Raw genomic sequence first — 15,979 nt, 5'->3', positions numbered from 1 at the left:
ATAGAACCTGGGCCCCCAGCAGTGGAAGCGTGGAGTCCTAACCACTGGACCGCCAGGGAATTCCCAGTCCCTTTCAGTTATAGACTTTGCAGAATTTTCCTCCAATTCATAATCTGTTCATCACTTTTGTCTGTGGTGACTTTCATTTAACAGAAATTCTTAGTTTTTATGTAATCAAATTCACCTTTTTTTTTTTTTAACATTATAGGTTGAGCTTTTTGAGTCTTTGGAAGTCTTTCCCTATGCTAAGTAATAAAGATATTCTATATTTTACTTTCCTTATTTTATGATATTGTTTTGTAGTATATCATAGTATTTGGTAGGCCAAATAATCTCTTCCTACTTTTTAAAAGTTAACTTAGCTCTTTCTGGACTTTTAGTCTTCCACATAAGTTACAGAGTAAGTTTATCAAGTTTCTCATAAAAATCCACATGTTTTTTCTAGAGTTTACAAAAAACCTTTGATCTCTTACATATGTGATGACTCTTAACAAGATGTCACAATTTGTATGTGTGGGGATGGGGTTGTTTTATGGTAAATAGTGAACTATCTTTTTTTTTTCTGGCTTTGCCACGGGGCATGCGGGATCTTAGTTCCCTGATCAGGGATCGAATCTGTGCCCCCTGCAGTGGAAGCCCAGAGTCCTAACCACTGGACGGCCAAGGAAGTCCCTATAGTGAACTGTCTTACAGATTGAAAACAATCTATATTTCTGATTTGAGAAGTGAATACAGTGGAGGCCTCATGAAAAAATGCTTAGACTTCTTATGAAAATGGGAGAAGTGAGGTGCACTCCATTGTCAGATTTGCAGTGAGTAGAGAAAAGCCAAACCAACACTGATAAGCTAGACCAGGGTGGGAGGAGGTGGGGCACTTCTTATGTCCTTATGTTAATTTCTCCTTTCTTCTTCCTGTCTCCTTAAGCGTCTGTGCACGTGGTCAGTGGAGGAGATAGAAGGACAAAGACATGTAAATAATATGATACTGATTGACTATTTTGCTGATGCCAAAGGCATATTTCATTGTGGAAAAGACTGGGGTTTTTTTCCTAGAAGGTTTGAATACTTTTTAAATTTCAGATGCATCACTTACTCCCCCCCCCCCCACCATGTCCACACCCTGTGCGCCCACAGTTGGGTGATTCAGTCACAGCTACTTAAGCTCACATGCTCTTACTTCAGGGTGGATTGTAGCTGCATTCTTTTAAGAAAAAAGGAACTCAGTTGAGCATATAGGTTAAAGTTTTTAATCTTCTCTCTTCTTATTCCCCATCTGAAAGGATCTCCATTTAAAAGTTTTCACCGAGTATTGTCTTCCCTCTGCCACATTCATGTTCATTTCCAAACCTGTAAACATGCCATCCCTGCTTCCTGCCCCAAGATGAACAGAGCTGATAGCTTCAGGCTTATGTGATGCTTTTCCATGGTCTGCTGGACACTGTAGTATATAGAAAGCAACCTTTAGAGTTTCAAGCCCAGCTCCACTTTTTATCAGCTATGCAATAATAATGACATAGTAAGAGTCATTAACATTTACGGGCTGTTTATGTGAAGGATATATGTCTCATTTCATGACTTGTGTAATTTGAGAGTCCCAGCTGTTAACATCTGAAATTTGCTTTCAAACACATTGTTTCATTCTCTTATCACACTTTCTGTGATAAAGGCGGGGCATATCTTGTCCAAAACCCCATAGCTACTTATGAGAGTGAGGACTAAAACCCCAATTTCTTGGCTTTTTTTGTCGTCACCATTAACTTAATCATGTCAAATTCTGGGTGCTTATTAGCTGATAGGACAACCACATCATGGGGTGTCCAAATTAATGCCACACCTGAATTGCCTTTTTGACTTTAGCTGGAAATGACTGGACCACTGCCGGATTGCCTACCAATCTTTCTCTTATACATGTCTCAATAAGCCCTGCTTTTCTTCACATTCCCAGGAAGTGATTTTTTTCCTTTGGTACTTGAAGTATTACTGGTCAGATCATTGGATCTTAACTTTGTTCCTTTTTCAGGAAGAGTTTTCTTTCACCTGTCAGTTCAATAAACAGAATTAGCCAGTGAGTTGGTTTTGGAAAGGAATAGTAAACCCTGAAATAAGCATAATGTCCTTTGGGAAAGAAACCAGATATTGGCAAATTTGCCTTGCAGGTTGCTAGAGCAACCTTTCTGAAGCCTATTAGGAGTAACTCAGTCAAAATAGCTCCGTAGCCATCATTTAGCTCCTGTTTCTGTATTGAGTACCTAAGACTCTGGACAGTAAGACAGCGCTGGCTTGTAAATTTGCACCCAATGCCAGCTTACAAATCTTCATACATTACTGGTTTGGGTTTTAGGTGACCTTCGCTTCTTTCTCATCTTTCCTCACTTTTTTGCTGTCTCAATTAAGGAAAGAGTTACTGAACACTTAGGTGCCAGGTACTGTCCTTGGTATTGCTAGGGACAGCGATCAGTTGGTGTAGTCACAGTCTTCTCCTCCAAGAGGCTCAAATAGCTTAGAGCCAGCTGCATTTTATTCCAGCTTTGTTCCTCTTTTAGGGAGCACAGAAGGCCATGTTGACAGCAGAGGTGGGTGTCATTGTGATTTGTGGTGAATAACTTGTAACTTTGGTGGGCAGTAAGGGAGTTTTTTTTTTTTTTTTTTTTGCGGTGCACGGGCCTCTCACTGTTGTGACCTCTCTGGTTGTGGAGCACAGGCTCCGGACGCACAGGCTCAGTGGCCATGGCTCACGGGCCCAGCCGCTCTGCGGCATGTGGGATCTTCCCGGACTGGGGCACGAACCCGTGTCCCCTGCATCGGCAGGTGGACTCTCAACCACTGTGCCACCAAGGAAGCCCGGCAGTAAGGGATTGGTGAAGGTTTTTGAGCAAGGGAAGCAGCTGGTTTAAACTTGTACTTTAGGAAGATGAATCTGGTCGTGATGCATAGGATGGGTTGGAATGTAGGGTGACCAGGTACAGTCACCCCGGTGGTCGCAATCTCTTACCTTTGTAGGACACTTGATTTTTTACAAAGCATCTTCATATCTGATCCCATTTAACCCGTAAGACAACTCCATGAGGTAGGATGAGCAGGTATTGTTATTCTCAGTTTTCATGGATGCAAACTGAAGCTCAGAGAGGATCTGTGATGGCTGGGATGTGTAGTAAGGGCTTGAAGAAAGGGTGGCACTGGGGCTGGAAGGTGGGCCCAATGTGAATGCTTTTTTGGTTTTTGGGGGTTCTTTTGGCCATGCCACTTGGCATGTGGAATCTTAGTTCCCCAACCAGGGATCAAACCCATGCCCCCTTTCTGTAGTGGAAGTGCGGAGTCTTAACCACTGGACCACCAGGGAAGTCCATGAATGGCATTTTGGATGCCAGATCTATAGGGCTTGAGATCTGAGTAGATGCTGGTTATCAGGGCGAGTGATGAGTCAGTTGACACTGAGGTTGTCAGGTCAGGCTTCTGGGAAGGGTGGTGCCATTCACAGAAACAGGGAGATCAGACGGGAAATTTGGCAGGTTTGGATTTGGATAATAGATTGAGGGGCAGGTGGGTATTCTAGGGGGCCGTCACAGGTGGACACCTTGAAATCTGGGTCTAAGATTGGAGCCGGTGTTTGAGAATTCGAAGGTCGTGGGTGCCTTTGGAGAGTAATTGCGGTAGAGAGGCAGAGGAGGAAGCCACAGCGAGAAGACAGGTTGAGCTAGAGCTGCCCGGGGTTGGTGGGGGTGGGGGGGTGGGGGGCGGAGTTGGAAGGGAGGAGCAGTGGGAGGTGTGGGTGGAGCTGGTCAAGTGCTCTTCTTTAGGTGCAGAGGGAGCCGAGCTGCAAGAGGATTTTGAGGTGGAGGGGGGTGAATTTGAGGCGCTCCCCAAAGAAGACTCTTTTGTACGGGATTAGGTGAAATCACCTGTGAGTGAAAAGGATGAGAAGGATTTGGTGCCAAAAGCAAGCAGAGGTTTGGGACAGCAGGTGTGGGAAGTGTTGAGAGCGCCGAGGAAAGGTGAACCAAACGAGAGGCTCCATGTTAGGAATTTTCAGTGACTCCAAACAGCATGGTTTTGTGGCTTTCCAGTAGTTCCTGGAGACCATAAAGTAGGATTGGAAGGAGTAGGCCTTGGGGCTTTTGAGGACCGGGAATTAGGAGAAGTCAAGGGCACAGGAGAGCTGAGAAGCTCCAGGGTGTTAAGCAGCCATCGGTCTGGAGGTGGAGCAGGGGTGAGGAAAACCCTGTGTGTAGGCTACATGAGTTCTGGCAGTAGGTGGGAGAGACCGTCAAAGTTAACAGTCTAAATGGCAGTTTGGAATTATTGAAGGCTTTCAATTATCAAGCTAAATCTCCTTATTGAGGGGACACATGCACAGAACCAACAGAGAGCCCTAAAGATGTTCTCCGGCAGGTGGCCTGGCCTTGTTAACACTGGGCTCTTTGCTGCCTGTTTTGCTCATCTTCAAAACAGGAACAACTGGAGCCTACTTTAACCTTGGTGTGGTGCTTTACCAGTGATTCTGTGCTGTGTACAGTGTCCTATTTCATTAAGCATTGTTATTTAAACATTCTGGGGCAGCATTTTTCAAATGCCTCAAGGTTACAAGCACATGTTTTATGAGCCCCATTTACTCCCTGTTGTGAATTAGTATAATTTAGTCTACACTCCCTCTCCACACACGTTTTCCCCTTTTCATTTTGTAAAGTCAGATTTTCACTTTCTTTAAAGCAGGAATGAAGAAGACCCTGCAGGATGAGATTGACGCCATCCTTCGGGAGAGGATTATGGTGCTTGATGGAGGGATGGGGACCATGATCCAGCGGCACAAGCTGAGTGAAGACGACTTCCGAGGACAAGAATTTAAAGATCACGCCAGGCCCCTGAAAGGCAACAATGATATTTTAAGTATAACTCAGCCCGATGTCATTTACCAAATCCATAAGGTAAAGCATCCCCAGGTTCTTATATTTTCATCCTGTCATTCCGAAAGGCCTTTGGTGTCCTGAGGGCAGACCACTGGGCCAAGTGCTCTGGGGGAGAGAGAAGAAAGGGGTGATTTGTTCAGACAGAGGTGGCTTATTCAGAAAGCAGATTTTGGGCACCATATAAAAGTCGTATTGAGCATTCAAGATAAGGAAATGAGGAGGGCAGGTTTTCTGCCTTTGAGGCATTTCAACGACAGTGAAAAACCATAAAATCCTGGACAAATTAGGGTTTTTACCTACACTAACTTATTTAAGTCACCACAACAGCCCTGATGAAGTAAAACTGAAAGGTAGTTGTTACTCTCATTTTGTAGATTTGGAAACTGAGCACCTCAGAGTTTAAATAACTTGCCTGACGTTACAGAGGTTTACTGACTTGAAAACCCGTGTTCTTTCATGCCATTTTCCTGTCTTTAATAAAAATGACTAGCCTTGGTCAGGGAACTAAGATCCTGCAAGCTGTGTGGCATGACCAAAAAATAAATAAATTAATAAAAATGGCTAGCCAACATAAAGATATCAGAAGCAAGTAACTGAGTATTGCTAGACTTTTAAAATTTACAAATAAGTGTAGGACTAAATTGTTTCATAGGTTATCATGGGAATTTCATAGGATTATGACTAGAAGAGATAATAAGGTGATTTAATCTGTTTTTCTGGTCTGCATTCAATTTGAAGGACAAACATATTTACCAGGGAAGTGAGAAAGTCTTATCTTTTGGAGAAGGGCATTGTTATAGGTGTTTCAGACTTTTTTTAAAAAAATTGAGGCATAATTGACAAAGAACATAACATTGGTTTCAGGTGTACAATGTCATGATTTGAAATTTGTATATATTGTGAAACGGTCACCATAGTAAGTCTAGCTAACATCTGTTACCCTACACAGTTGCAATTTTTTTTCCTTGTGATGAGGATTTTTAAGATCTACTTTCTTAGCAACTTTCAAATATACAATACAGTAGTATTCAACATAGTCACCATGTTGTACATTACATCCCCATGACTTATTTATTTTATAACTGGAAGTTTGTACCTTTTGACCCCTTCATCCATTTCCCCTCCCCTCCACCCTCCACCTCTGGCAACCACCTTCCTTCTTTTTTATAGCTCAGTTATATTCCATTGCATATACATATACCATTTTCTTTATTCAGCCATCAATGGACACTTAGATTGTCTCCATATGTTGGCAACTGTAAATAATGCTGCAGTGAACGTGGGGGTGCATCTATCTTTCTGAGTTAGTGTTTTTGTTTTCTTTGGATATTACCCAGAAATAGAATTGCTGGATCATATAGTAGTTCTATTTTTAATTTTTTGAGGAACGTGCATTCTGTTTCCCATAGTGGCTGCACAAATTTACATTCCTGCCAACAGTGCGAGAGGATTCCCTTTTCTCCACCTCCCCACCAACACTTGTTATTTCTTATCTTTTTGATAACAGGCATTCTGATAGGTGAGAGGTGATATCGTGTGGTTTTAATTTGCATTTTCCCTGATGATTAGTGATGTTGAGCATCTTTTCATGTACCTGTTGGCCATCTGTATGTCTTCTTTGGAAAAATGTCTATTCAGATCTGCCCATTTTGTTTTTTTTGGCCGTTCTGCGAGGCATGTAGGATCTTAGTTCCCTGAGCAGGGATCGAACCTGCACCCCCTGCAGTGGAAGTGTGGTGTCTTAACCACTGGACTGCCGGGGAAGTCCTGTCTTCTGCCCATTTTTGAATTGGATTGTTTGGATTGTTTTTTGCTACTGTGTTGTATGAGTTCTTTGTCTATTTTGGATATCCTTATCAGACACATGATTTGCAAATATTTTCTCCCATTCAGTAGGTTGCCTTTTCATTTTGTTGATGGCTTCCTTTGCTATGCAGATGCTTTTTAGTTTGATGTAGTCCCACTTATTTATTTTTTGCTTTTGTTGCCTTTCAGACTCTTCTTAGAGAAAAAGAAACTCAAATGAATCAGTGATTAAATGATTCATTGAGGGTGGAAAGGACCCTTCTCTTAGGTGGTCAAGACTTTGTTCTAGATAAGATGCAGAACGGTTTTCATTTGGAGAAGAACTAGGAATGCCTTTCCTTTGGTCATGATGGAAATTGTAGTTGCTGGAAGATTTTAAATTGGTCCTTGAAGAGTTTTGGTTCTACGAGTTTTTCTGCGAGGCCTGAGACTATGTAGTCAAATTGCATTATAAAATTCCAGTATATTGTGGACTGGGAATGCCATCATGGGTATGAATTGCTTGGCGTGGTTACAAACATCAGTTCTTATTATGCAGTTGGTAAAATCACCACCCTCCCCCAACCCCGGACACCCAGGCCAGCCCATGATGTGTGGCTTTGTCCTCATTCAAGTGGATTATCACTAGAGTATGAGCTTCCTGAGGGCAGGAATTTGGGCCTGCTTTTCACTACTGAATCCCTACTGCCTAAAACAGTATCTTGCACGTAGTAAGTCAGTAAATTTTTTTTAAAATAAATTTTATTTATTTATTTATTTTTGGCTGCTTTGGGTCTTTGTTGCTGCACGGAGGCTTTCACTAGTTGCAGCAAGCAGGGGCTACTCTTCGTTGTGATGCACGGGCTTCTCATTGCGGTGGCTTCTCTGGCTGTGGAGCACGGGCTCTAGGAGCGCAGGCTTCAGTAGTTGTGGCTCGGGCTCAGTAGTTGTGGCTCGCAGGCTCTAGAGCGCAGGCTCCGTAGCTGTGGCACACGGGCTTAGTTGCTCCGCGGCATGTGGGATCTTCCGGACCAGGGCTCAAACCTTTGTCCCCTGCATTGGCAGGTGGATTCTTAACCACTGCGCCACCAGGGAAGTCCCAGTAAATGTTTTTTGAGGGAACGAATCTTTGTCCTGTGAGTTAGATAGGCATGTAGATAGAACAGCAAGTTTCCCAAGATAGGGACATGAAGCAAAAATGACTGTAAATACCATAAGGTGTAACCTAGCTGTCCCATTCGTGGGGGAATATTGACTAGCTGGAATTCTCTGGATGTAGAGACCGTGTCGTGTTCATGGATGAGGAAGGGAAAAAGACTGGGTTATTTTCACACTTAGTTATTTCTAGTGGAGTTACTGACCATAGAGCTGATCCCCTGATACTTAATTTTAATGGAATGGCCAGGTCCTATTTGAAGTGCAAGTGTCTGACACTAAGCTTTTTTGATTGTAATGTAAGTGCCTGACATTAAGCTTTTGGTTGCGGAGGCATCGTTTCAGAGGCATCCATGTCAATTAACACCCTGCCAGTTGTGTGACACATCTGCTAGCTAAACAGCCAGACCAGGAACCAGGCTTCTCCCAGCCATGAAATACCCTTTTTAGAAAGGGAATTTTCATAACCTCGATGAATTACCCTGCTTTTTCCTTCCTGAGCCCTAATTTCTGCTCTTAGGTTTTAAGTTCTCCAATAAAGAGTGAACCCACAAAACCCTAGGCACCCCTGCATTGACCCCAATAAAGGCAGAACCCCCGGTTTTCTCGGTCATTCCTGCCCAACCCCCGCCTTCCCCCAGCTACCTCACTGTATGGCCCGGGCATGCCTGTGAGTAATAAACCTTGATTTTTTCCAAAAGTTCCCTGATGGTTGTTGCTGAGGTGAGTCTTGCAATCATAATAAGAACCAGTAGCGCCACTGTAGCTGTGGCATTGGCTCGGTCCTGGCTCAGCACAGGCGGTAAGGGCCTATGTGAGTGCATCAGGCATTCCTAGCCCATCACTGTTGATAGGCTGAGACCAACAGGAACCAATATTTAAAACACCTGTTGGTAGCCTGTGGCCTTGCTGTCATTAATGACCTCCTTTAATCTTGACAGCTTTCTATTGATTCATGGGAAAACTGAGGAGAAATTAAGTAGCTTGCCCTTATCACACGTGTTTTAAATTGGTGAGAATAGGCTTAGAATCTCAGGGGTGTCATATCCGGGGCTCATGAGTGGGATATTGTTCTGGGAAAAAAGGTGGAGAGAAAGGGTGAAGAGCTAGAAGAAACACCTTTTAAACTTTATATTATTTAAAATTTTAAATCTACACACAATTGGAGAAAATAATAACTAGGAATTTAGAAATATTTTTTCCCTAATTATAAAGACAATATGTGTTCATCGTTACAAAAATAAAATGTCTAGCTAGATGCTATAGAAAGCATAAAGGAGAAAATTAAAACCACCTGTGATATCCATACCAAGACATAATTGCCATTCACATATTTTAATTTATATTTCAGTCTAGTTTTCTGTGTTTGGATTTTTAAAATTAAATTGGGATTATTATTGCTTCATACTATTTTATAATTTGCATTTTTTACTTAATACCATGAGCCTTAAATATCCTGAGACATGGTTTTAATAACTTTATAATAATCTATTCTACATATATACCATCATTTACTTAACTAACCTTATTCTTAGGCATTAAGGTTGTTTTCAGTTTTTCTTGCTCTTTGTTGAAAAACTGAATTTTAATTTGTTCTTATAAAACAGAACCCATAGATAAGAATAAATTCCCTTTTTACCACTACTCCAAATTTCTATTTTTTCCCCAGAGATAACCACTTATACTAGTTGATGTATGTCTTTCCAGATCATTTGTTATGCATTTATGTATATGTATATATTATGTATGTACATGTATACATATAGATATCTGTAGAAAACTCAGTACAATTTGTGTGTATGTATGTTTTAAACTTAATGGTGTCATGGTTTACATATCAGTCAATTTTGTTTTTCTACTCAATACTTTTGGAGATTTTCCGTGTTAGTGTATGTACATATATGTGCACACTGTTTTTCAGCTGCCCCATAGCATGTAATAAAATGGACATATTATAGTTTATTTAGTAATTTCCCTAGTGATAGATAGTTGGGATGTTTGTGACTTATTATAAATGTGTGAATCTTGGTTTTCATTTCCCAGCTCTTCTGCAAACAGTGTCCATCTGCTTAGGTGGGGTTGGGCTTACTCACTATTGGAAAATCAAGAGATTCCAGAATTTTCATCGGATTGAGGTTGAGATGGTGTCCAAAGAGTGAAACAAGGCAGAAATGTTTCAAACAAGGAGAACCGGAGGGCACCGAGGTCCTCAGGGTTTCGTAAGGGTGCAGATGTGGCTCAGAGGGACCAGGAGCTGTGCACTGAAACAACGGTGGTCAGAATCAAGACTGCAGAGATAGTGCCCTTCTCAGCGGGGTTCTCACTGTGCTGAAGCAGAGAGCTGGCAAAGGAACAGAAGGAATGTTCCTTGGCCATCGTGTGCCAGAAGCTTGGTGTGTGATCTGTACCATCATCTGGCCACCCGGTGAAGTAGGGTTAGGGTTATACTATTTTCAAATGAGGAAACTGAAACTCAGAGTTTAAAGAACTTGACTCAATTCACACCACAAGTGAACTTTGTCTGAATTCAAGTTCTGTGTTTATTTGTTCATATCACAGGCCTTTCTGTGAAATCCTTAGGTCTTTTTGCATCCCCAGCCTCTATCTAGTACAGTGCCTTGCACTTAGTAAGTGGTCAAAAGATGTTTGGTGGCCTTGGTGAGGAAAAGACTAGTTTATTGTTGGGGGACAGGGATTCTAAAATTCATAGCATTGACATTACTTTCTCTCGTGGCAGGATTACTTGCTGGCTGGGGCAGATATCATTGAAACAAATACTTTTAGCAGCACTGCTATTGCCCAAGCTGACTATGGCCTCGAACACTTGGTAAGGATTTCATTTTTCCTTGTATCTAAGATATTCATGAGCGTTTGCTGCATTGGTAATTGCTAGTGAGAAAACCAGCCAAAGCTGCAGAGTCAAGCTAATGCCTAGTTATCTATTATTTGTGGTCAGATGGGGAAAATGGTTAGAATCGCTTCTGCTTATACACACAACAGCCCATTCATTTTCCAGCTGGTTTCTTTATGGGCAAGTAATAATCAAATAAAAACGATACTCATTATGCAGTGACTTGAATAAAAGCATAATGATTGGCCATGTGCACAGTTCTGTGAAGCCTTTTTAAGTTGGGGGCCAGATTTGGTTTCCTTTCTTTAAAAAATTGTGGAAAAATACATGTAACATAAAATTTACTATTTTAACCAATGTTAAGTGTACAGTTCAGTGTCATTAAGTACATTCACATTGTTGTGCTACCGTTACCACCATCTGTCCGTGGAACTCTTTTCACCTTGTAGAACTTAGACTCTGTACCCATTAAACAATAATTCCCAATTTTCCCTTCCACCTCAGCCCTTAGAAACCACCATTCTACTTTCTGTCTCTATGAATTTAACTCCCCTAGCTACCTTATCTGAGTGGATCATACAGTTTTTGTCCTTTTGTGACTTATCTTGTTTCACTTAGTTTAATGTCCCTAAGGTTCACTGATGATGTAGCATGTATCAGAATATCGTACTCTTTCGAGGTTGAATAATATTCCACCGTATGGATATGCCACATTTTGTTTATTCATTCATCCGCTGAGGGACATGGGCTGATTCCACCTTTTGGCTCCTGTGAACAATGTTACTATGAGCATGGTGTACAGATAATCTGTTCTTCATCCCTGCTTTCATTTCCTTTGAGTATCTATACATAACCAGAAGTAGAGTTGCCGAATTATACACTAATTCAATGTTTAATTTTTGGCGAAACCACCATACTGTTTTCCACAGTGGCTGCATCATTTTGTATACCCACCAATAGTGTACAAGGTTTCCAGTTTTTACACATCTTTGCCAGCATTTGTTTTGTTTTTGTTTTTTCCTGATAGTAAGCATCCTAGTGGGTGTGGGGTAAAGGATTTCATTTCTTTTTAGTCAACAGGATGCTTCCATATTCAAGTTTTGTAAATGGTTAATGATGAAAATATATGGTAGATGCTGAGGTCCCCATTTCTGGGTGGGATTTTTCCAGAACTTGCCTCTGTGTTCATGCACATAGTTCTGAGTTCTCTGACACTGTTTTCCCTTATGGTGATGGGGCTTTGTGAAATCACTTGCCTTGTGGGTTATCAAGGGAATTATTTGAGGGCGGGAGTTGGCAAACATTTTCCGTTAAGGGCCAGACAGTAAATATTTTAAGCTTTGTTGGCTAGTACTGTCTCTTTTGCAACTACTCAACGCTAGCATTATAGTGCAAAAGCAGCAACAGACAATACGTAAATGAATGGGCTTGAGTGTTTTTCGGTAAAACTTGCTGGCACTACTTTGTATGTTTCTGCATGCTTGCTTTATTTCCTAGTGAGAGGGTTCGTGGCCCTTCTCCAAATTCTCAAGAGTTTCATAATCTACAAAAACTTGAGACCCACTGATTCCCACCATTGTACGGTGTAGGAAGCCAGGACCTGGAGGAGTTCCTAAGGGAACCACCCTGGCAGGTAGTGACAGAGCTGGTTTTAGAACCCAGGTCTTCTGTCTCTGAAGCCCCTGCTTTTTCCATTACTATGCTTTTTTCTAACTCAGAATATTTCACTACATCAGCTTATTCTGACATGCCAGACGTCCGGAGATTGCCCTTTTTGCCAGCTGGCTCATGGTTCTGTGGAAGACCGTAAAAGCAGTTCCCAAAGACTCTTGCCTTTCCTGTTGCCCTCAAGGCTGGGGCCGCTGGTAGGCCTTTTTGACTAAGATTTCATTCAGACCTCAAACTAATTCACTCCACCTTTCCTTACTGAATAAAACTGTGTTTTAGAAGGTCATGAATTCCTTATTTTATGGAGGGAAAGAAGGACAAACTAACATTTGCAGTTGATGTGTTAGGCCTACAGGATGAACAAGTGCTCTGCGGGAGTGGCCAGAAAAGCAGCTGAGGAGATAACTCTCCAGACAGGTAAGGAACAGTTTTCTCCTTTTTTTTTTTTTTTTTTTTACAAAGATGTTTCCTTTGACATCCTCAGCTATAATATACTGTCCTTACTGCCCCTTTTCCTTTCGCGACAGTTGGCCTACAGCAGCACTGCAGACACCATCACGTACTTGTTTGTAGGTTACTTCTCTGCAGTTTCATAGTCAAGCATTCAGTGTCCCTCTGAATTGACTCTGTTTCCTTGGGCCTTGGGCTCAGGGTTTACGCTGTGTTTACTCTACTGGGTGTTTTATCCTAACTTTGTAGGTAGAACTGTGACTTCCTTGTACATTTACAGCTAAAATGATTTGTCTCCCTTTGGAAGTACGTCTTTTGGTTATTGAGGCACAGCTGTTTTGGTTACATTGGTGATCATTAAGACATTTGATCTTCTCGCTTGAAAGCTTCCCTCACCCCTGTGATTTTGCCTTATTTAGGTAAAGAAAGATTGTCTTTTGAGCATCTTCTACTTCATACCACTAGTGTCTTTGAAGGCGCTGTGTACCACACAAAGAGGGTGGCATGAGAATCAGTCTTACTGGGATTTGAAAAGTGCCTCCCTGAAGTAACTAGCCTCCTGGCTGGCTGCCATAAGAACACTTGGGCACCAGCTGCAGGGGAGGCTTTGAGGGTGGGAAAGGAATGGAAGAAATACCTGCCCCTTAAGATTTGGAAACGTGAAATTATTGCCAACAGGGAAGATGTAAAGCAAAATTGTTGGGAAGTTAGACACAGCATACTGATGAAGACTGAAGCCATTTATAGGAGCTCCGTTTCTGAGAGATAATGTTGAAATCAGAAGGGCATAGACTGTTGCCCCAACAAAGTCACAGGTCAGAGGCTATCAAACCAGCTAAAGCAGGGAAAGACAAGGACGTTTTTCTTACACCCATGTTATTGTTCAGCTTTGGGGAAGATAAAGAATATCGGGGCTTGTAAGCTGTTCAAAGGCTGGGCTATCAGCTAGTGGGTAGTTTGCTCCAGTTAGATGGTTAAGCATAACCACCTGGTTAAAACCACCAAAGGTGATGAGCACTGCGGCCCTGCCCTGTGTTCCCATATGTAAGAAACACAATATCTCCGGCTCCTTTAGAAGCACCTAGACTCTAGCCTAGAGGAAAGCTTATTAAAACATTCATGAAACAGTTTTAATGTGAGATTTGATCTGCTTCATACTTGAATTTCAGGCTTCATAATTGTTAATCGTGATTTAATATTTTCCCCCAGCAAAGGCCCTGTAGTACAGCAGTGGAGAGCATTTCAAGATCAATGCTACTGTGAAGAACTTTTGCAAAACCTATGTTCACAACCTTCAGGGTTTTCTTAAGATTAGGGAGAGAGACCATTTGTTCAAGCATAGCTATGGTGATAGGAAAGGATTGCTAACTGAAATTCTTTGAAGCCACATGTGTGAGAATTCAGAGTTTTTGGCTTGGCGGTAACATGTGCACATACTTTATATTTCATAATTTCCTCAGTGGGATCCAGGACAGCCTCATAATCAAACATCTGTTTGCAGTAAAATCTATGAATCGTCCACTAAGTGAGGTAAAGACTATAAATAGCCTCTTGTAGTTTAGGAGAGGTCAAGTTTTGTTGTCAAATGAATTAAGGAAAAAAGTGGGGCTTTTGTGCTTTTTGGATTTCAGAGTTACGGACAAAGGATTGTATACCTGTGTTCTAGGGGAAATCTGATAGCGTATTAAGTTATGAGCTGTTTAGAGATTTCACACTTGTTTTTCTTTTCCTAAAGGAATTAAGAGGTATGTGGCAGGAGCTCTGGGTCCAACTAACAAGACACTCTCTGTGTCCCCATCTGTGGAAAGACCAGATTACAGGAACATCAGTGAGTATGAGATATAATCATTGACCTTGGGCAAGTACCTCTGTGTTTCAGTAATCTATAAATCTGTAAAATGGGGCCAATACCAGCATCTACTTAAGGATTATTGTGACTTAAGGGCTTACAGCAGTCCCTGGAATGTAGTAGACATTAAGATAAAAAGTGAGCTAGTATTAGTCATAGTGTTAGTATTACTCATTTTGAGCCTGCTTTCAAAGGTGCATGTTGTTGTGTTTGGGCTTCTTTATGAGCTGCGGAAATGAAACCAATCAAAATAAAACTTTAAACTGAGAAGTTGAGCAAATATAGATACCAGGCCTTGGTCAGTTATAGGATAACCCACTAGACTCCCACTTTATTTATCAGAAAACAGTCTAAGCTATATATGCATGCTAGCATTGTAAACGTTGTAAACCACCATCTGTAAGCATACTTGCATTGAGAGTGTATGAAAAGTCTAGAAATCTAGGGCAATTTCTTAAGCATCAGACTACAAAAAAAACAAAAAGTATTGAATGATTAGAGCAGAATAGTAATGATGCTACGCGTGGTAATGAGTTCTGTGTAGAAGGCAAGTTCAGGCAAGTGTGGATTGTAGGTTTTGGTGACAGATACCACACTTTCCACCGGGGGTTGCTCATTCTGGGCTGACGTGTGGCAGTGAGGAGCTAACGTTTCCTGTCTCTTGTGCTGAATAGGATGAAGTAGGCTTCTCTATTGAATATATGAGCATCTTTTCTTTCTTGGGTGAGAGATCAAATGGGGAGAGGGGTGACCTCTCAGATGGAAGTAGACATTTCTAACAAAAATTTTATCTAGGAGTGATTAGACACTTTTGTGTTTGAGAGTGAAATTGCCCCCCAGGCAGGTTTCTTCTCTGACAGAGTTGGTGTCAGAGGGCAGGAGCAAAATCTACAGGACCGCAGACTTTTACCTTAGAGTGTGTGAGAGAATGTGATGCAACCGGTGTTGTATCCAGATCAGTGTGACACGTTTCTCCTGTTGTTCCTCACACTCATCCCTGAATTGATTAACACCATCCCTGGAAAGATCTGTATTAAAGATCTTAAAAGTAAGAGCCAGGGCTCAAGAAATCAAACACCTTTCCACCCAGCCACTCATTCTCGGCTCACACATGGGAAGTGAGCCCGTGTGCTAAGTGCTTAGGAGCATCTGTGTTCAATTTGCTGGTTTAACTTGCATCACTGCCATGTTTCTTACAAAAGGTGGTGTTGCCCTTAAATTATGTATTATAAACCAGCAGTGGTCAGTTCACGTGGCACCAGACCTGAACTCAGCGTGTCCTGGGCTTTCAGAGGATGTCCATGACTAATGTCCTGG

At 41.7% G+C, this 15,979-nt stretch overlaps 1 protein-coding gene across 4 annotated transcripts in view; it reads left to right on the top strand.

Annotated features, from left to right (window-relative positions):
- Positions 1 to 15,979, top strand: part of MTR (5-methyltetrahydrofolate-homocysteine methyltransferase) — a 163,096-nt gene that overhangs the window by 4,336 nt on the left and 142,781 nt on the right. For 2 of the 4 annotated variants that reach the window (XM_079899952.1, XM_079899953.1), the window contains 4 exons: positions 4,711 to 4,922; positions 10,582 to 10,671; positions 12,711 to 12,780; positions 14,549 to 14,641. In XM_079899952.1, the coding sequence (XP_079756078.1) occupies positions 4,711 to 4,922; positions 10,582 to 10,671; positions 12,711 to 12,780; positions 14,549 to 14,641 (465 nt within the window). Of the gene's footprint in view, positions 1 to 4,707; positions 4,923 to 10,581; positions 10,672 to 12,710; positions 12,781 to 14,548; positions 14,642 to 15,979 lie in introns of all 4 variants that reach the window. The other 2 variants (XM_079899954.1, XM_079899951.1) reach the window with 1 other exon arrangement.

The sequence above is a fragment of the Stenella coeruleoalba genome, assembly GCF_951394435.1.
Source record: "Stenella coeruleoalba genome assembly, chromosome: 16".
Taxonomy (NCBI): domain Eukaryota; kingdom Metazoa; phylum Chordata; class Mammalia; order Artiodactyla; family Delphinidae; genus Stenella; species Stenella coeruleoalba.
This window is presented reverse-complemented; position numbering and strand designations above follow the sequence as displayed.